Here is a 16,004-nt window from a genome sequence, read left to right as displayed (position 1 = left end):
GGAGATTGAAGTTAGTGCATTGTTTACGACCCTTCCAAGGCTACTAACAAGAAACAACTACTCTCGCTCCCAAAACCCAACTCTTTTCTAAACCTCTAAACCGTGCGTTTCGACTCCCGCCTCCGCCATAATGGAAGACGCAGCAGCAAAGGGTAAGGGAAGGGTGACGTCACTCTCGTCGTTGTTCCCGGTAGAAGACGCACAGAAAGCAGTGAAGCGCGTACAGGACACGATCGCCAAGAAGCACCGAGAGCTGGAGCACCTCCGAGGCTTCGTCGCCGACAACAAAAGTCTCATCAGCCTCGTTGGGCGACTCCCCGACCACCTCCACCACGATATTATGGTACACCCTCCACCACCGAATCCCAACCCCCACTCTTTTTCCAATTTCAAGAAATTAATTGCTTTTGAATAATTGCTTTTAAACAATTGCTTTTTAAATAATTTCTTTTGAATAATTGCTTATATTGTAGGTTCCGTTTGGGAAGGCAGCATTTTTCCCTGGGCGTTTGGTGCACACCAATGAGTTTCTGGTAGAGCGATTGCTTTTATTTATTTATTTAAATTTGTTTTAATTGTCTCAGCAGCCAAACAGAGCGCTATTGTAATTTAGTGCAGGTTCTACTGGGAGAGGGTTACTATGCGGAAAGGACATCCAAGCAAACAGTGGAGATTTTGAAGAGAAGAGGGAAGACATTGGAGTCCCATGTGGATTCGCTCAATGCCACGGTTGACGATCTGAGGGCTGAGGCTTCCTTTTTTGATGCTACGGCTTCTGAAGCTGCGGTAATAGCCTAAATTTGAGTAATTTTTATTCATATAACGTGCAATGAGGTTTAATTTTGTTCACTTCCTATAGAATATAAATGGATTTCATTCCTTGCTCACCAAGTCACCAACAGATTCTCAATTTGCAAATTGGTGTAACAACATTTTACGCATATGGTTTACTATTCAAGTGGGTTTCTTTTAGAATCATAGTAAACTAAAGAATCATGCTTATTTTCATGTATGAAGGCTGCATTAACATTTACATCCTAAAGTAAATTAAACTAGTAACCACCGTATTTCTGTTGAGTCTTGCAATTACATGACATTCACACCAAGAAAGGAAGAAGTTGCAAACTTGCAAATACGTGCATCACATGTGATTGGATGTTTTCAATTAAATGTATAATAAGATTTCTTTTTTCAATATCTAGGGGCTCTTGAAGGGTTCTTTTCAGTGCATATGATGGTACTAATTTGGAGATAAGTTTTTTATGTTGGAGTTGTAGATTTCTGGTGTATATGTCTTGAAGAAACGTTTCTATCTTTGTTCAAATGTTAGCTTTACACATGCGGTCAAAAAAATTTGCTTCCATAAAACTTTTATTACAAGGTATTTTTATGTATATATATGAACTTGATATTTTCTAAAAAATTGTACAACAGGAGGGCCTTGTAGAGATAAGGGAAGAATATGAGGAGGAAAGTTCTTCTAAAAGAGAATCTGAGCCAGGTAGGTTTTTGCCTCCTTTCTTTCTTATATTTCTTTTCCTCTCAATCATTGGATTTATTGTTAAATATGCAATGTCAATTTTCTTATTGATGTTTCACCGTTTTTGTAAATCTTCTAATAGTTTACATTGCAGAGATGATTGAATAGTCTCTCTTTTTTTTTTTCCCAATGTTATGTTATTTGTTTTTCTGTCAAACTTAAGCCTTTTATCCCATGCGAAGGACAATTGATCCATAATAAATACTTAGAAAAAAGAAAAGAAATATTTTTTTATTTGCCAAAAATTTCATTTTATAGAATTTCTTTACCTCCCATCATCAGTATGGGATGAAAAATAACTCAACAGATGCACCATCTCTTTATTTGGAAAAATCTAGCCAGGTACTAATTCTATAAGAAATAGTAACTATGGTGTTTTGAATATAGTGTTTAAACAGATTACCTCTTTATAATTCATTTAGTCATTACTAACCTTGATGATAGAAGCAACTGAATCAAAAATCACGATCTCTTATTATTAATTAATTAGGGCTACCTTGTCAAGTTCAAGCAGTATCTTTTTGATGTCTGTTATAGAGACATTTGCAAACCATAAATCGGAGAATCTTTCTGGTTAGAAAGAAACAGGTGATCTAGTTTGATTTACGATTGCGTTTCATGATTCATAGGATTGAAATGATCTAGCCTAACTTCTGGATTGTATTATTATTTTGTTCATGGCCTGGGGTGACTTTGGCCTTTCTTACCTATTGTGGAAAAAAAGAAAAAAATTAAGAGATAAATTAGCTTCCCTTCAATTTCTAGCTTGGTTGGATTTTAGACTTCATTTATACTCATTATGCGTTTAGGTGAAGTGGTTTTAAGCCCGTCTTCTGGTCTGTTTTTTTATTTGTTAATGTCTTGGGGATAACTTTAGCTTTCCTTATTAATTTAGATTTGAGGGGAATATAAAAACATGCCAGATTTCTTCAAACTGTTAATTATCTGATGTTAGATTTAAGAGTTCACTGGACTTTCTCACCAAATCATGTGTCAACAGATCCCAACTGAAGTGGTTGATTCTTTGCTGTTCGGATTTTATGGTCAATTACACAGACACATTAATTTTTAGTTGTTTTTAATTCCTTGATTCAAACAAGGAATAAACAGAATTTTGAACTAATTTGAGACCAACCTAGGATTTAAATAACAAATGTGATTCGTAAATTGATCCCTGCTTTGAATTATCAAAAGCTTTCATTATTTTCATGGGCATCAATTGGGGCTTTCAGGTTTGGGCATAGATGGACTTCTTGTCCTTTGCTAGTACTTCACTTTTCCCTTTGTTAATAAAAGATTATGTTTCCTATTCAAAAAGGGTTTTCAGGTAGAAATTTTAGGAAAATTAGGTAGGGACTTCTTTGGGATGATGGCATAATTTTTATAAGCGAAAATCAAACATCGACTTTTTGTGACTAACAGCCAGTGTGAATCTGGAACTAATAGGACATAGCAACAGTGTTAGGAGACTAGCCAAGAATCATATTGGTTTAGTTACAGGCTAAATCTGGCAGAAATAATTTAAATTTACAATTGCATCTCAAGAATATTTGTATATACAAGAGTAGAATCTGGGCAGTTCAGAACAAAACAAATAAAGTTCCTCTATAACATCTTTTCTGCCCTTTCCTCTTTTGGCTGAGAAGTGGGGCTTTCTGTCTAAGATTTTTTGGTTCAATTTAATATCAATATATGCAGTTGCTTTTGATTTTATTTTATTTTGGTGAGTTTTAGTCTTAATTGATACAATATATTAGATGGTTTTCTTGTGAAGATAGATTGTTCAGAGTGAAGAATTATGGAGATTCTGCAGTTTTTGTATCTTAATCCTTTGTTAAGCCCCAATACTTTGATATCCCTTTTGCAGCATCAAATGACTGTTGGTTTGAGAATTCTTGGATGTTAGTCATGTCGAGTGGATAGGTTTGATGTTTTGGAGGTTATAGAAGGTTCCTTGGTGTTTGTTTAATATTGTTTCTACTTAAAGTTTTTTACATGTGTTTTTCATAACCTTGAGCATTCTATTACTTATATAAGGGGCAATTTGGAGACTCATTTGGTTAGGAGAAAGTGAGAGATGTCTTGCCCCCCCTATATATCACTGAATCTGTTGGCATTGATCTGAACCTTTGTTGCCCATTTCTCTTGGTTTTATGCTTTTTTGTCCTTTATTTTCCCAAGAAACCAATAATTGAGATCAATTATTTTTCAGGTCCACTTAAGCAAGATTCTTCTTTTTCTTCTGGACCAGACATTGCAAAAGTTGCAGATGAAGATGAAGAATTTGCTCGTATGATGGCCAGGATGGATGAACTTGAGAAAGAAGAACTTGAAGCTGAAAGTGAGATAGAGAGTGAAGAAGAGCAAACCAAGGTTGAATTTGCTGCACAATGTGATGATGAGAGTGATCACGATGAGAAAATTGAAGTTGATGAAAATCAGCTTACAGATCAGAAATCTCTTCATCAGAATCTCATAATTTCTGAGGTAATGTTTAGGAGTTTAGGCATTTTTCTTGAGGTGTTGAAGAAATGTTTACAAGCACATCTGATTGGTAATGTGTAATTACTGTTCCAAGCCAAAGAAAGGGTTAATTACTCAGTTTCAATCACTGATCAAATAGGAGTCGAGGTCAAGAAAATCTCCAGAGCAGACAAAAGATTCAATTGCTTCCAACAAAGAAAATTTTACTGATCAGTCTAGTGTAAGTGATAACATCTTCGTGTTCTCTTTCTTGGTCATTCTGTTTGTTTAGTCTTTATTAGAATTTCAAGCTTTGAAAGATTCATATTCTCTTTCTTGTGATGACAAAATAGAAATTTTGGATTCATGAATTTTATAGCGATCAAATAAAAGCTTTCATTTAAAAAGGAAGTTTTATCATGTTTATCCAAATGAGTTGCTTAACTTGTCTTATTAAGAAAAAAAAATGTTAATGTTTCAATTGCTTATATATTAAGATGTCCTTATCGAATTTATCTTCTTCCTTTTTTTTTTCTTTTCTAATTTTAAAAAACTATTATTAAGATTGTATTTGGCTAATTGGAGATACAAGTGTGTAGGAATTTATAATTTTATGAAAATATTATGGTCATGATTCGTCTTTTGTAAAATGTTTCAGATTTTGTTTGTTTTTTGGGGGAAGGTAGGATTTAATGGTACTTTTCCCTTCATTCTACTGTATTAAATAGTTGATTTTCGTTTTTGGGTAAATTTGAAAATGCAGTGTTCAGGCCTGACGGTGCAATCTATATCCGAAGGTTAGTACTGACTTCTCTCTCTCTCTCTCTCACTCTCTCAAATCTCAATCAAGAAAGCATAGAATAAGGCTCTTCTATTGATAATTTGTAACTTATGCTACAGATACTTGCATACTCAAGACATCCCGTTTCTGTTCTTAGGATGTCATGTTTTAACAGGACAAGCTGCTTAGTTGTTATCAACACATAGATATTCTGATATCCAATTTATATTTTTGAGATTCTGCTATCAGGAGATATGATATTGCTTCGATTGGTGCACATTCCCCATTCATCAATTACTGTAACTTTATCTCAAATTTTGCTAAGTACTTATTGATTCCTTTTTTTTTTTTTTGGTCTTCCAGATAAAGTTTCTCCTAGCAATTTATTGGTTAGTGATGTGGAAAGTTCTGCTGACAAAGCTTTGGTGCCTTCTGAAGTTGAGAATGTTCAAACTGTGCCCTCGTCAAGAAATCAGGTACATATCGCTTATTTTTGAGCCTCTATAATCTATACTATATAGCATTTTTCTGCTTTTCTTTAAGGCATTGCTTGCATGTTTTCTTGCCAAGATTGCAGGAAAGTAAATGATTAATTTCCCTTGGTGCCTGATGTTGCATATAGTGGGGATAAGTGGAAGTTGGAAATGGGAAGAATTAAAGGTGGAAAGAGACTATTCATTGCTTGTTAAGATGTTGGGAGGGAAAGGAAAAGAAAAGGGATGTATCACTTTCAGGGACCACCCTTTTCTTCCAAAAATGGGTAGATTTGAGGGAGGCTGAGAAGTTAAACGCTTATCCTCAAAATTAACTATTTCGACTAGGATAGAATGCCAACACTGTCTTTGCTATTTCTTTCATCTAGAGCAGGGGTAAAATAAATAAATCTCTCTTGCTCACCCTATCTTTCTCTTGGCTCAGGTTCTTCCATTCCATTCTTAATGGTTGGTATCTTAAAGTCACAGCAACACCCAGCTTATTTTAGCTCAATGTTCTTCTAAATTTCCATTCATACTTTGGCTTGACCTCAGTTTTAACGAGGCATGCATGATTTTTTCTTAATTATTGGCTATAACATGACCCTGTGGAAAAGGCATTACAATAATGGGTGATTGTTTCTTTTTGGTCTGAGTTGATGGTTGGTGGTGGATGTTTGTTCGGTGATTGTCGTTTTGGTCTATTTTCTCATGCTTTTGGTCTGAATAGATTTCGTCGTGTTCTTATGTCCATGCCAAATTCTCATGGTTCGTTAAGCATGATTTAATGCCACTAGGCCCACTACTCTCTTGAACTTCATATCGTTAAAATGAGTATGGGTTGGTAGGGATATGCATTTTTCCATATCACCTACTACAATTGATTGGCTCAGAAAGTTTTTGCATAAGTGATGGGTCTTTTGGGCTCTGATTGTGATCTTGCAATTTTTATCAATGAAATTCAAGTGATTAGTGATAGTTATACAGAACCATATCTATGGTGCTTTATTCATGAAGAGTTCCAATTGTAACTATGAGCTCGAACACTTGTTATATATATGGTCATGTCTCCACACATACACATTGATTGACACTCAATAGCTTGCATTCAAATCCAGCTTATTGTGGCCTCCTTTTGTTTTACAGATTCCTCTCCAAAGTTCAAAACCAAAATTTGAGAGTCAGACAGTATGTTTCCATTGCACTTAATTCAATTGGGTTATTTGTTATTTGATTTGTTACTGTATTTACTATTCTCTATGCGTAGGCTTTTACAGGTTCTATTGTTGAGCGCACTGACAATCTACAGACAAATTCAAGGGAACAAACTACATCTACATCACAGGTAGATTTGATGCTACTCTTTACATAATTAAGAAAATTGGTTCTAGTGGCCTTATTTTTTGATTAAATGGTAATGTTGGTTTTCACTGTTGCAGTCTTCTGGTTCTCGACCTTCAAAGCCAGTTTCAAGATTTAAGATGCAGCGAAAATAGTTATATTGAAATATGAGACTTGCTTACACAACAAGAGGTCGTTTTGAAATCTGATGACACTGTCTAGCAATGCTGCAGATTACAACTTAAATAATTTTCACTGTGGGGCCAAGTAAACTCGACAGAAAAAAAAAAACCAAAAAAAAAAAGAAAGAAAGAACCAAGCACTGCTTTTGTTAGAGAAGCCAAAAATTTTGTGACTTGAGCTAAGGGATAGCTTGATTTGAGTATACAATGTCAAAATATGATATACGTGTATCTTTTTAGTTCATAATGTGCCACACTAGCTTCAATTGTAGACTATGATCATTGCACGTTTACTTATTTGAATGAGATTCCCATTCCACTCTAATTTTGTGCTTATTCGTATTGAAAATAAAAAAATAAGTGGGTCTCACTCCAAAATGAGGAATCACTCCTCCGATCTCATTTGTTTGGGGCATGGTATTGACTTTTTCCTTTCATCAGAAGTTATTAATTAATGTTAAAAGTATTCTCAATTTTTTTAATAATTTCAAAATATCTATTAAGAAAATAATTTTTTTTAATAACATTCAAATCTTTTGGTAATTAATAAGTTTTTATTCTGATCCATAATCATTAATAAACACAGTAGTGAGAATTAATTTTATTTTAAGGAAAATTAGAATTTAGTCGTTCTAATATTTTTTATTTGAAAAAAAAAATCTTATGATTTTTATTTTTATTTTTTCTAAAGGCAAATTACACACAAGTACTTCAACTAACCACCCATTTTTACTTGAGTATCCCAATAAAAAAAAGTTGCTCAGAAATACCTCAATTATTAATTTTGCACACACAAGTACCTTCGTCAACTTTTCCGTCTGAAGACCGTTAACTGCATACGTGGCGCGTTGATATGGTTTTTAAAAAAATGCCACGTGGATAAAAAAATAAAAAATAATCTTTAAAAAACTGAAATAATGATTAAGAAAACTAAAAAAAATAAAAACCCAATAATTAAATTAATAAAAAAAAAGAGCTGAGAAGAACCCAGCAACCTCGCATTCCCGTTCCTTCCTCCCCCCATCAGCCACCCAACCCACTACCTTCCTCCCTCTCTACAGCCACCAGCTCCACCCTTCCCCTTCCCTTCTCTACCACCTTCACTGTAGATCGCGTCAGCCACCCAACCAACATCGAGCCCTCCTCCCTCTTCTTCTTCTTCTTATTTTGCAAACACCTCCAACCATGGCTGCAAATTGAAGGGACCAGATTGAAGTCCGAGAACTGAATCTAGCCCCGCCCCTCCCTTCCCCGCCCAGCCAAGCCCCCTTACCAAGCCCCAGCCCCAGCCCCAGCCTCGCCTTGCCCAGATCTGCTTGCTGCGCCCAGCCTTGCCCCACCCAGCCACGCTGAGCCTTGCCACTCCCAACCTTGCCACGCCCAGCCTTGCCATGCCCCGATCAGCCCCACGCATCCCAGCCTCGCCCTGCCCCACCCAGCCTAGGCCCCACCCCACCAGGCAGGTCCGACGTCCGAGCTACACGTGGTGGGCAAGAGAGAAAGAGAGTGAGAAAGAAAGAGTGACAGAAAGAGAGAAAGAAAGAGAAATAGAGAAATGAAGTTGGTGGCCAGAGAAGGGGAGGGAGGTGGCTGGGTTGGGTGGCCAACATGGGGGAGGCGAAGGAAGAAGGGCTGGAGCTGCGCGAACAAGTTTTTATTTTTATTTTTTAATTTAATTATTGGGTTTTTTATTTTTTTTAGTTTTCTTAATCATTATTTCAGTTTTTATTATTTTTTTTGTCTACGTGGCATTTTTTAAAAAACTATGTCAGCACGCCACGTAGGCAGCTAACGGTTTTTAGACGGAAAAGTTGATGGAGGTACCTGTGTGTGCAAAATCAATAATTGAGGTACCTATAAGGAATAAAATTTCGGGTTTCGAGAAAATTTCGATGGAAATTTTGACGGAAATTTCGAAGATTTTTAAATTTCGATAGAAATTAGACGGAAACGATGAAAATTACTCTAAAAATACAGAAATTTTGAATGAAACTTTACTATATGTTTATTTAACATATTATCTACTACATTGATAAAAAACATTGAAGAAACCAAATTATATAGTAAGTTTCATGTGATATAAGATAGAATATAATGTGCGCTGAAGGTAAATACTATGAAATAAAATTAGTATAATAAATAAATAAAATAAATATATTCTTTATACTCTATAATATATACACTAAACCCTATATGCTTTATAATCTATACTCTATATTGTTTAAGATATCGTATAGGATATTAGGGTTTAGACCCTTTAGGATATTTTTAATTATTTTTTATATAAAAATGTATTAGAGTTTATTGGTTTAGGATTTAAAGACAATTAAACGCAACCCCAAAACGGCTAAACGAAACCCCAAATCATTTTTTTTTCAATTGCCCAAAAACCTCAAATTAGGATATGATATATGATATTAGGGTTTAGGGAGCATTTTAAATTATTTTTTATATAGAAATATATTAGAGTTTACTAATTTAGGGTTTAAAAACAACTAAACGAAATTCTAAAACAGCCAAACGAAAACCCAAATCATTTTTTTTCTTTACAATTGTCCAAAGTCCCCAAACCCCAATCAACCCTAAACCTTTTAATTTTTTTCTCTTTTTTACTTTTTTTTTTCTTTTTTTTTTCTTTTTTTCTTCTACTTTTTCTTTCCCTCTTTTTCTTTTGTTCTTTTCTTTTTTTAATCTTCCCTTTCCTTTCCTTCCTTCTCTTTCCTTTCTTTTCCAGTTTTCCCCCGAACTCTCCACCCACTGTTTCTCTCTCTCTTTCTCTCTCTCACTCTCTCTCTCTCCTATCCATCACCAACCCATCCTCACCCTCACCTTGCCGTCGCCCCCACTGCCGCCCCCCCTGCCGCCCCCTGCTGCCCCCTGCTGTCGCCCCCTGCTGCCCCCCTGCCGCCCCCTCTTTCTCCCTCATCTCCCCCTGCCGCACCCTGGGTTTTTCTCCCAAAACTGGGTTTTTCTCCCAAAACCCAGATGACCAGATCTCACCTTCAAAAACCCAAAACCAGATCTCACCTCCAAAAACCCAAAACCAGATCGAGCACCCACCGGCGAAACTTTCGGCGAAATTTCGAAATTTAACACCTAAATCGTCATTCGGAAAAACCCTAATGGTCTCTGCGGTCTCGTTTACATCTATCCCCTTCATTTGCTCACGACCGGGAAGTTCTCACTCTCTCTCGCTCTCTCACTGTTTCTCTGTCTGCGATCGTCTCAGGTTAGGCGTTGCTTCGATTTCTCGAATCGCTTACTCTCTTTCATCAAACATCTGCCTCTCCATTTTTTCATATTTATTTGGTTTCTTCATCTCCATAGCTGTGCTCTGCTCTTTTTCCTGACTTTTCTAGTCAACCAAACAACTATTTTCGTATATAAGTGTTTATTCCTGATTAATGTTTAATTTTGTAACTGATCGTATTTGGTTGTTGGTTTAGTAACACCTTTACTTCTTTGCTTTGTGAAATGCATTTGATTTCCAACACACCTAGTCCGTAGATCATTTTTATCTTCTCCATGTTTACTTATCTTTGGTTGCTGACATGGGAAAGTTTAGATGGAAATTCTGGGTCTTAACAACTTAAAAATACTATTGATTTGCTACTTAAATCTAGGGGTGGGCATTTAAACCGCGAACCGGACACACCGAACCAAACCGGGGGTTAAAAAATCGTAAAAACCGTGTTGACCAAAACCGGTCAAAGATTGGACCGAATTGGACCGGACCGGTCCTATACGGTTCCGGTTTCGGTTTTGCTTTCCTTGAAGCCGGGCCGGACCGGACCGGACCATATGTGTATAAACATATATATATTTATATATATTTATACCATTTTATATTTTTATACACTTTTTTAGCACATTTTTATACACATTTTTATACACTTTTTTACACACATTTATATATATTTTAGATAATAAAATTAATATTAACCTAGCTATATTTTAGACCCTAAAATATATTTTATATATATCCCTATATGGCCTATATAGTATATTATATATATATAGTACTATATAGTATATAGTTTATAATACTATAGTATATCCTAACTTATAATTTGTTTATATATATTATTGTTTACTATAAGACTATACCCTATACCCTAAATGGCCTATGGCCCCTATACTCTAAACCCCAATTGAAACCCTAATTGAAACCCTCAAACCCCAATTAGATTAGTTAATTACAAATTACCAATTTAAACCCCAATTGAAACCCTCAAACTCCAATTAGATTAGTCAATTACAAATTACCAATTTAAACCCCAATTGAAACCCTCAAACCCCAATTAGATTAGTCAATTACAAATTACCAATTTAAACCCCATTTGAAACACTAATTATATATTTGATAGTACTATATAGTATATAATTTATAATACTATAGTATATCCTAACTTATAATTTTTTTATGTATATGTTTACTACAAGACTATACCCTAAATACCCTATACTCTAAACCCCAATTGAAACCCCAATTGAAACCCTCAAACCCCAATTAGATTAGTCAATTACAAATTACCAATTTAAACCCTAATTGAAATATTAATTATATATTTGATAGTACCCATATAATATATAGTTTATAATATTATAGTACATCCTAACTTATAATTTTTGTATGTATATGTTTATAAGCTTATTATAAGACTATATCATATACCCTAAATACCTTATACTCTAAACCCCAATTAAAACACCAAAATTAAATGAAACCTCAATTGAAAGTTGAAACCCCAAAATCAAATGAAACCCTCAAAAAGTCAAACCCTAATTACTAATTAGATTAGTCAATTACCAATTTACCCATTTGGCCATTTAGCCAATTTCCCTACCCAATTACGGATTAACCCGGTCCCCAACCCTAAAGCCCCAATTCGATTTCTGTCTCACGCAGCCAATCTCACTCAGTCACTCTCATCTCAGTCTCTGCCTCTCCTCTCTCACGCAGCCAAATCTCTGCTCTCACGCAGCCAATATTAGAGTTAATTAAGGCTTATGCCTGATAACTAAGCTTGTCTGTTTAGTTAGTTAATTCAGATTGTCATTGCTTAGGTGGCATTGCCTCATAGGGTGATGTTTGCTTTGCTGTAAGAGCTCATAGGCTCATGTGTGGCAACGGTCTTATTTGATCAATGCTATGTCGTTTTATATAACTGAATTTGCAAATGGAATATATGGTTGCTGGTGTGTGCATCTTGCACATGTGAGCATGCCTTTCTCGTGAATCACTCTCTCTTCCTTCCCTCATCACTCTGCAATTCTCTCTGTAATTCCAGTACCATTTTTCATGCTTTCATTCCTGGTCACATTCCAGGTATATTCATTTAAGTAAAATCAACAGCCAAGTCTCTCACTCTCAGCTCTCACACTCGATCTCAGGTAACCATCTCTCTCACTCTCATGATCTCATCTCGCATCTCTCATGATCTCATCTAGTCATCTCTGTCTCTCATCTCTCATTCTCACTCGCGAATCGCAGTCATCTGATTCAACCACTCAAGAGCTGTTCCGGTACATCTCGTCGGCGTCGTCGCAGCGTGAGAGCTGATCTCGTCGGCGTCGTCGCAGCGAATCAAAAGCTGTTCCGGTACATCTCGTCGGCGTCGTCTCAGGTAACCATCTCTCTCACTCTCATCTCTCATCTCGCGTCTCTCTCTGTCAGTCTATCATCTCTCACTCTCTCATCTTGTCATCTCTTTGCAATTTGGGGTTTGATTTCGGGTTTGGGTTTATATTAAGGTTATTCTGTAATTTTTGTGCAATTTTTTTGTTCTTCCTTGCAATTTCGATTTTAAATGAGGGTTTATAGTTAATGACTTAATGTGGGGTTTTATGGTGTATTTGATGGCTGCTGGCAAGGGTTATTTGAAGACAATGAGTGATTTATGGTGTTTGTTGGCTGGGGGATATGAAATTTTGTAATTATTGATTAATGGGTTGTTTTGATCCATATTGTGAATCCTCTTTACATATCTGTATACTGTATAAGCAAATTTGTGTTTTATTGTGTTGTGCTGTGTCAAATTACAGGGTATGTTTGACTGTAGACCATAATATGTCTGGCAGGCCCTTAGCTGCTATTCATGGTCTAGTTTTTGGTTACCAATTTGATTTGCTAGCTTGTGGCTTTGTTTTCTCTTGGATTTTAATTTTCTATCGTTTCTTGAAATGTGGTGCAGTGAAAAGCTTATGAGTGCATGTTAATTTGTTCTGAAATGAGAAGTGAGAACATGACAGGATGTTGATTATTTTTTTGCCCAAATTTTTAATTGGGCTCAGACAAAAAAGCCCAAAACAGTAAGGCCCAAAACAGAAACAGTGCACTGGACCGGACCGGAACTGTTACAGTTTGGTTTGGTCCAGTTCTGCTGCAACAATTCTCTCACACCGGCACCGCACCGCACCGTATTGTCCTCTACAGTGCAGTGCCGGTGTGGGGGGAGAACTGGGCCGGACCGCACCGTGCCCACCCCTACTTAAATCTGGCGCAAATTTATGCAGCCCATTAGTTGTATTAGGCTTTTCTGTAGGAAATTTTTCGTTGTCTGGGAGGAAATGATACAATGCTGTAATGAAAATGTCTCACATTCTTGATAAATGAACATGATTAATTGTAACAAAACACTTTGTTTGCAATGTTGAATTGTTGACCTTTAGTCATTTATAGTTGAGTGGGTATAACATGGTTTAATGATAGGCTTCCTCATTAGTTAATGTAGAATTTGTTGGACTTGTGCCAAATTTATTTCAAGGCACATTGAAGATATGGCCCCATATTTATAATCTCCAAGACCATGTTGGTATTGTCAATTTGGAAGAATTGGGTATCTTATTGATGCATTGTATGTTGCTTTTATTAATGCCCCTTGGCATGTCTCTATGCTTCAGTCTGTACGTGTTTGCATCTGTGTGTGAAGATTGATTTGGATTTTTGATCAATTTTTGTTAGTAGATAAGCAAGGATTGTGTGTATCAGCGTAGTGCTACATTCAGTGCACTCTGATCTGAAAGAGTTCCCTGCAACAACCAATCCAGGGGAAGATGGGCAGTTGTATTTCATCTCAACCTATTGAAATTTCAACAATCATCTTCCCCAAATCCCATATTTTCTTATTGTCCCTAAACCCTTTATGACATTGGCATTTTACATATCAGTTACATAAGACCATACCCTTCTTTTTGGTGCTTGCCTATGTTTGAAATCTTGTTATTATTTTTCAGGTCACTGGCTTGAGTTATAATCATGGCTAATGGGTCGTCGCATCCATCAGTATTTGAGAAAATTTATGGGCAGTCTTCGCTCATTTCTAGGCTTTCCCCCAACTTGCACACCAGAAACTATGGTGTGACCAGTGCTTATGCTAATGGAGGTTTGCAGAGCTCCCTGCTGCCAGCATGTCAAAGCACTGCCCTTGCCCAGGTCTCATCTTTGTCCCCCATTATGGTACAGGCTCCGTCAGAGAAAGGTGCAGCTGGTTTTGCTGTTGATTTCCTCATGGCAGGTGTGCCTTCTGCTGTTTTCAAAGCTACTGCTCCACATGAGCGTATTAAACTGCTAATACAGAATCAGGACGAGATGATCAAGGCTGGTCGGCTTTCGGAACCATACAAGGGCATTGGTGACTGCTTAGGCCGAACAATTAAGGAGGAGGGTATCATTGGTCTGTGGAGAGGAAACACTGCTAATGTTATCAGATACTTTCCTACCCAGGTCAATTTTGTATTTTTTAGCTCTTTTCTATTCATTTCAATTAGCATTTTGTTTCCATATTGGCATAAGTGTTGCGTGTTTAATTTTTTTTTTTTATAGAAGAATGTGAGATCACTTCCTAAACCCAAATATCTATATTGTTGTGTTGGACTATAAGCTGCCTTCTAATTGCCATTCTAAACTTGTTAAAACTTGTATATCAGGCCTTAAACTTTGCTTTCAAGGATTACTTCAAGAGGCTTTTCAACTTTAAGAAGGACAAAGATGGCTACTGGAAGTGGTTCGCTGGGAACCTGGCATCAGGTGGTGCTGCTGGTGCTTCATCTCTTCTTTTTGTTTACTCCCTGGACTATACAAGGACACGTTTGGCAAATGATGCTAAGGCTGCCAAAAAGGGTGGTGAGAGGCAGTTCAATGGTATGATTGACGTTTACAAGAAAACCCTTAAATCTGATGGTATTGCTGGGCTGTATCGTGGATTCAATATCTCATGTGTGGGAATTATCGTGTACCGTGGGCTCTACTTTGGAATGTATGATTCTCTGCAACCTGTGGTTGTGAGCCTGCAGGTATGTTAAATCTTTTGAACCTTTGGGAGTTTTCCCTTTTTTTTTTTTTTTTTTTTGGTGTGTTCATTTGACTTTTGTGCCTGTTTTATTCTCTTATTTGTTGGATATTTTCCTTTATTTTTCCTTATAAATATTGTGATAGTAAAGAGGCAGATTTTGTGTTTGTGTGAAAGGCAGGCAGCTGGTTGAATAATTTGAAACATGGCTTCTCATGGAGTTGTTGACCACTGCCTGCCTTGCCCAAAATCAGGTGATGAAGGGTCAACATGGGTTTTGCAAATAGCTCAGATACTTAGTTGAACCTTGGGTTTGTTCTGTTTATCCATGCCATACTAAGTATATGTTGGGAATAATATGTCTAAGTTAGTATTATTTGGCCTATTTTCGAAAAGTATTGGATTTGAACCTTGTGCTTCTGAAGTGTTGGAAAAATATGCATTTGGATGCTTTAGTTTTTCTAGGCATTTGCACTTGGGTATGCTTGTGTTCATTTCTATTTTCTCTTGGTGTTTTGCAGGATAGTTTATTTGCTAGTTTCTCTGCTAGTTTCTTGCTGGGATGGGGAATTACGATTGGTGCTGGATTGGCTTCATACCCATTTGACACAGTGCGCAGAAGGATGATGATGACCTCAGGAGAAGCAGTTAAATACAATAGCTCTTTGGATGCTTTTAAGCAAATCATCGAAAAAGAGGGTGCTAAGTCGCTGTTCAAGGGTGCTGGAGCGAACATATTGCGTGCTGCTGCAGGTGCTGGTGTGCTTGCTGGCTATGACAAACGGCAATATGAACTTCTCTTGGCAAGAAGTATGGATCTGGCGGTGGTGATTAATGAATGTTGTGTTGACGAAAATCATTAGTGATTGTGTAAGCACTGTCTGAGTTGAATAATTTTGGATGTATGAAAGTGCTTTTTCGTCTCCAAATGTT

At 36.6% G+C, this 16,004-nt stretch overlaps 1 protein-coding gene, 1 non-coding gene and 1 pseudogene across 3 annotated transcripts; all 3 read left to right on the top strand.

The window, feature by feature from the left end:
- Positions 1-60: 60 nt before the first annotated feature.
- Positions 61-7,132, top strand: LOC147286649 (Prefoldin chaperone subunit family protein). Its single transcript, XM_086241291.1, has 11 exons — positions 61-343; positions 474-533; positions 619-786; positions 1,435-1,501; positions 3,753-4,027; positions 4,164-4,244; positions 4,767-4,800; positions 5,148-5,260; positions 6,404-6,445; positions 6,525-6,602; positions 6,697-7,132. The coding sequence occupies exons 1-11, from the start codon at positions 131-133 to the stop codon at positions 6,751-6,753; spliced, it is 1,188 nt and encodes a 395-aa protein (XP_086097417.1). The 5' UTR covers positions 61-130; the 3' UTR covers positions 6,754-7,132.
- Positions 7,133-9,896: 2,764 nt separating this feature from the next.
- On the top strand, positions 9,897-15,906 carry LOC147286647 (ADP/ATP translocase 3, mitochondrial pseudogene; annotated as a pseudogene). The gene is made up of 4 exons (XR_015121792.1): positions 9,897-10,009; positions 14,017-14,506; positions 14,710-15,075; positions 15,593-15,906. The product of XR_015121792.1 is annotated as an ADP/ATP translocase 3, mitochondrial pseudogene (transcript).
- LOC147286648 (small nucleolar RNA snoR135) lies at positions 13,749-13,896 on the top strand. Its single transcript, XR_015122187.1, has one exon. It is a non-coding gene; the product is annotated as a small nucleolar RNA snoR135 (small nucleolar RNA).
- Positions 15,907-16,004: the final 98 nt, after the last annotated feature.

This window comes from Dryas octopetala, chromosome 4, assembly GCF_963921425.1.
Source record: "Dryas octopetala chromosome 4, drDryOcto1.1, whole genome shotgun sequence".
NCBI classification, from domain to species: domain Eukaryota; kingdom Viridiplantae; phylum Streptophyta; class Magnoliopsida; order Rosales; family Rosaceae; genus Dryas; species Dryas octopetala.
Note: the sequence above shows the minus strand (reverse complement) of the source record. Positions and strands in the feature narration are given on the sequence as shown.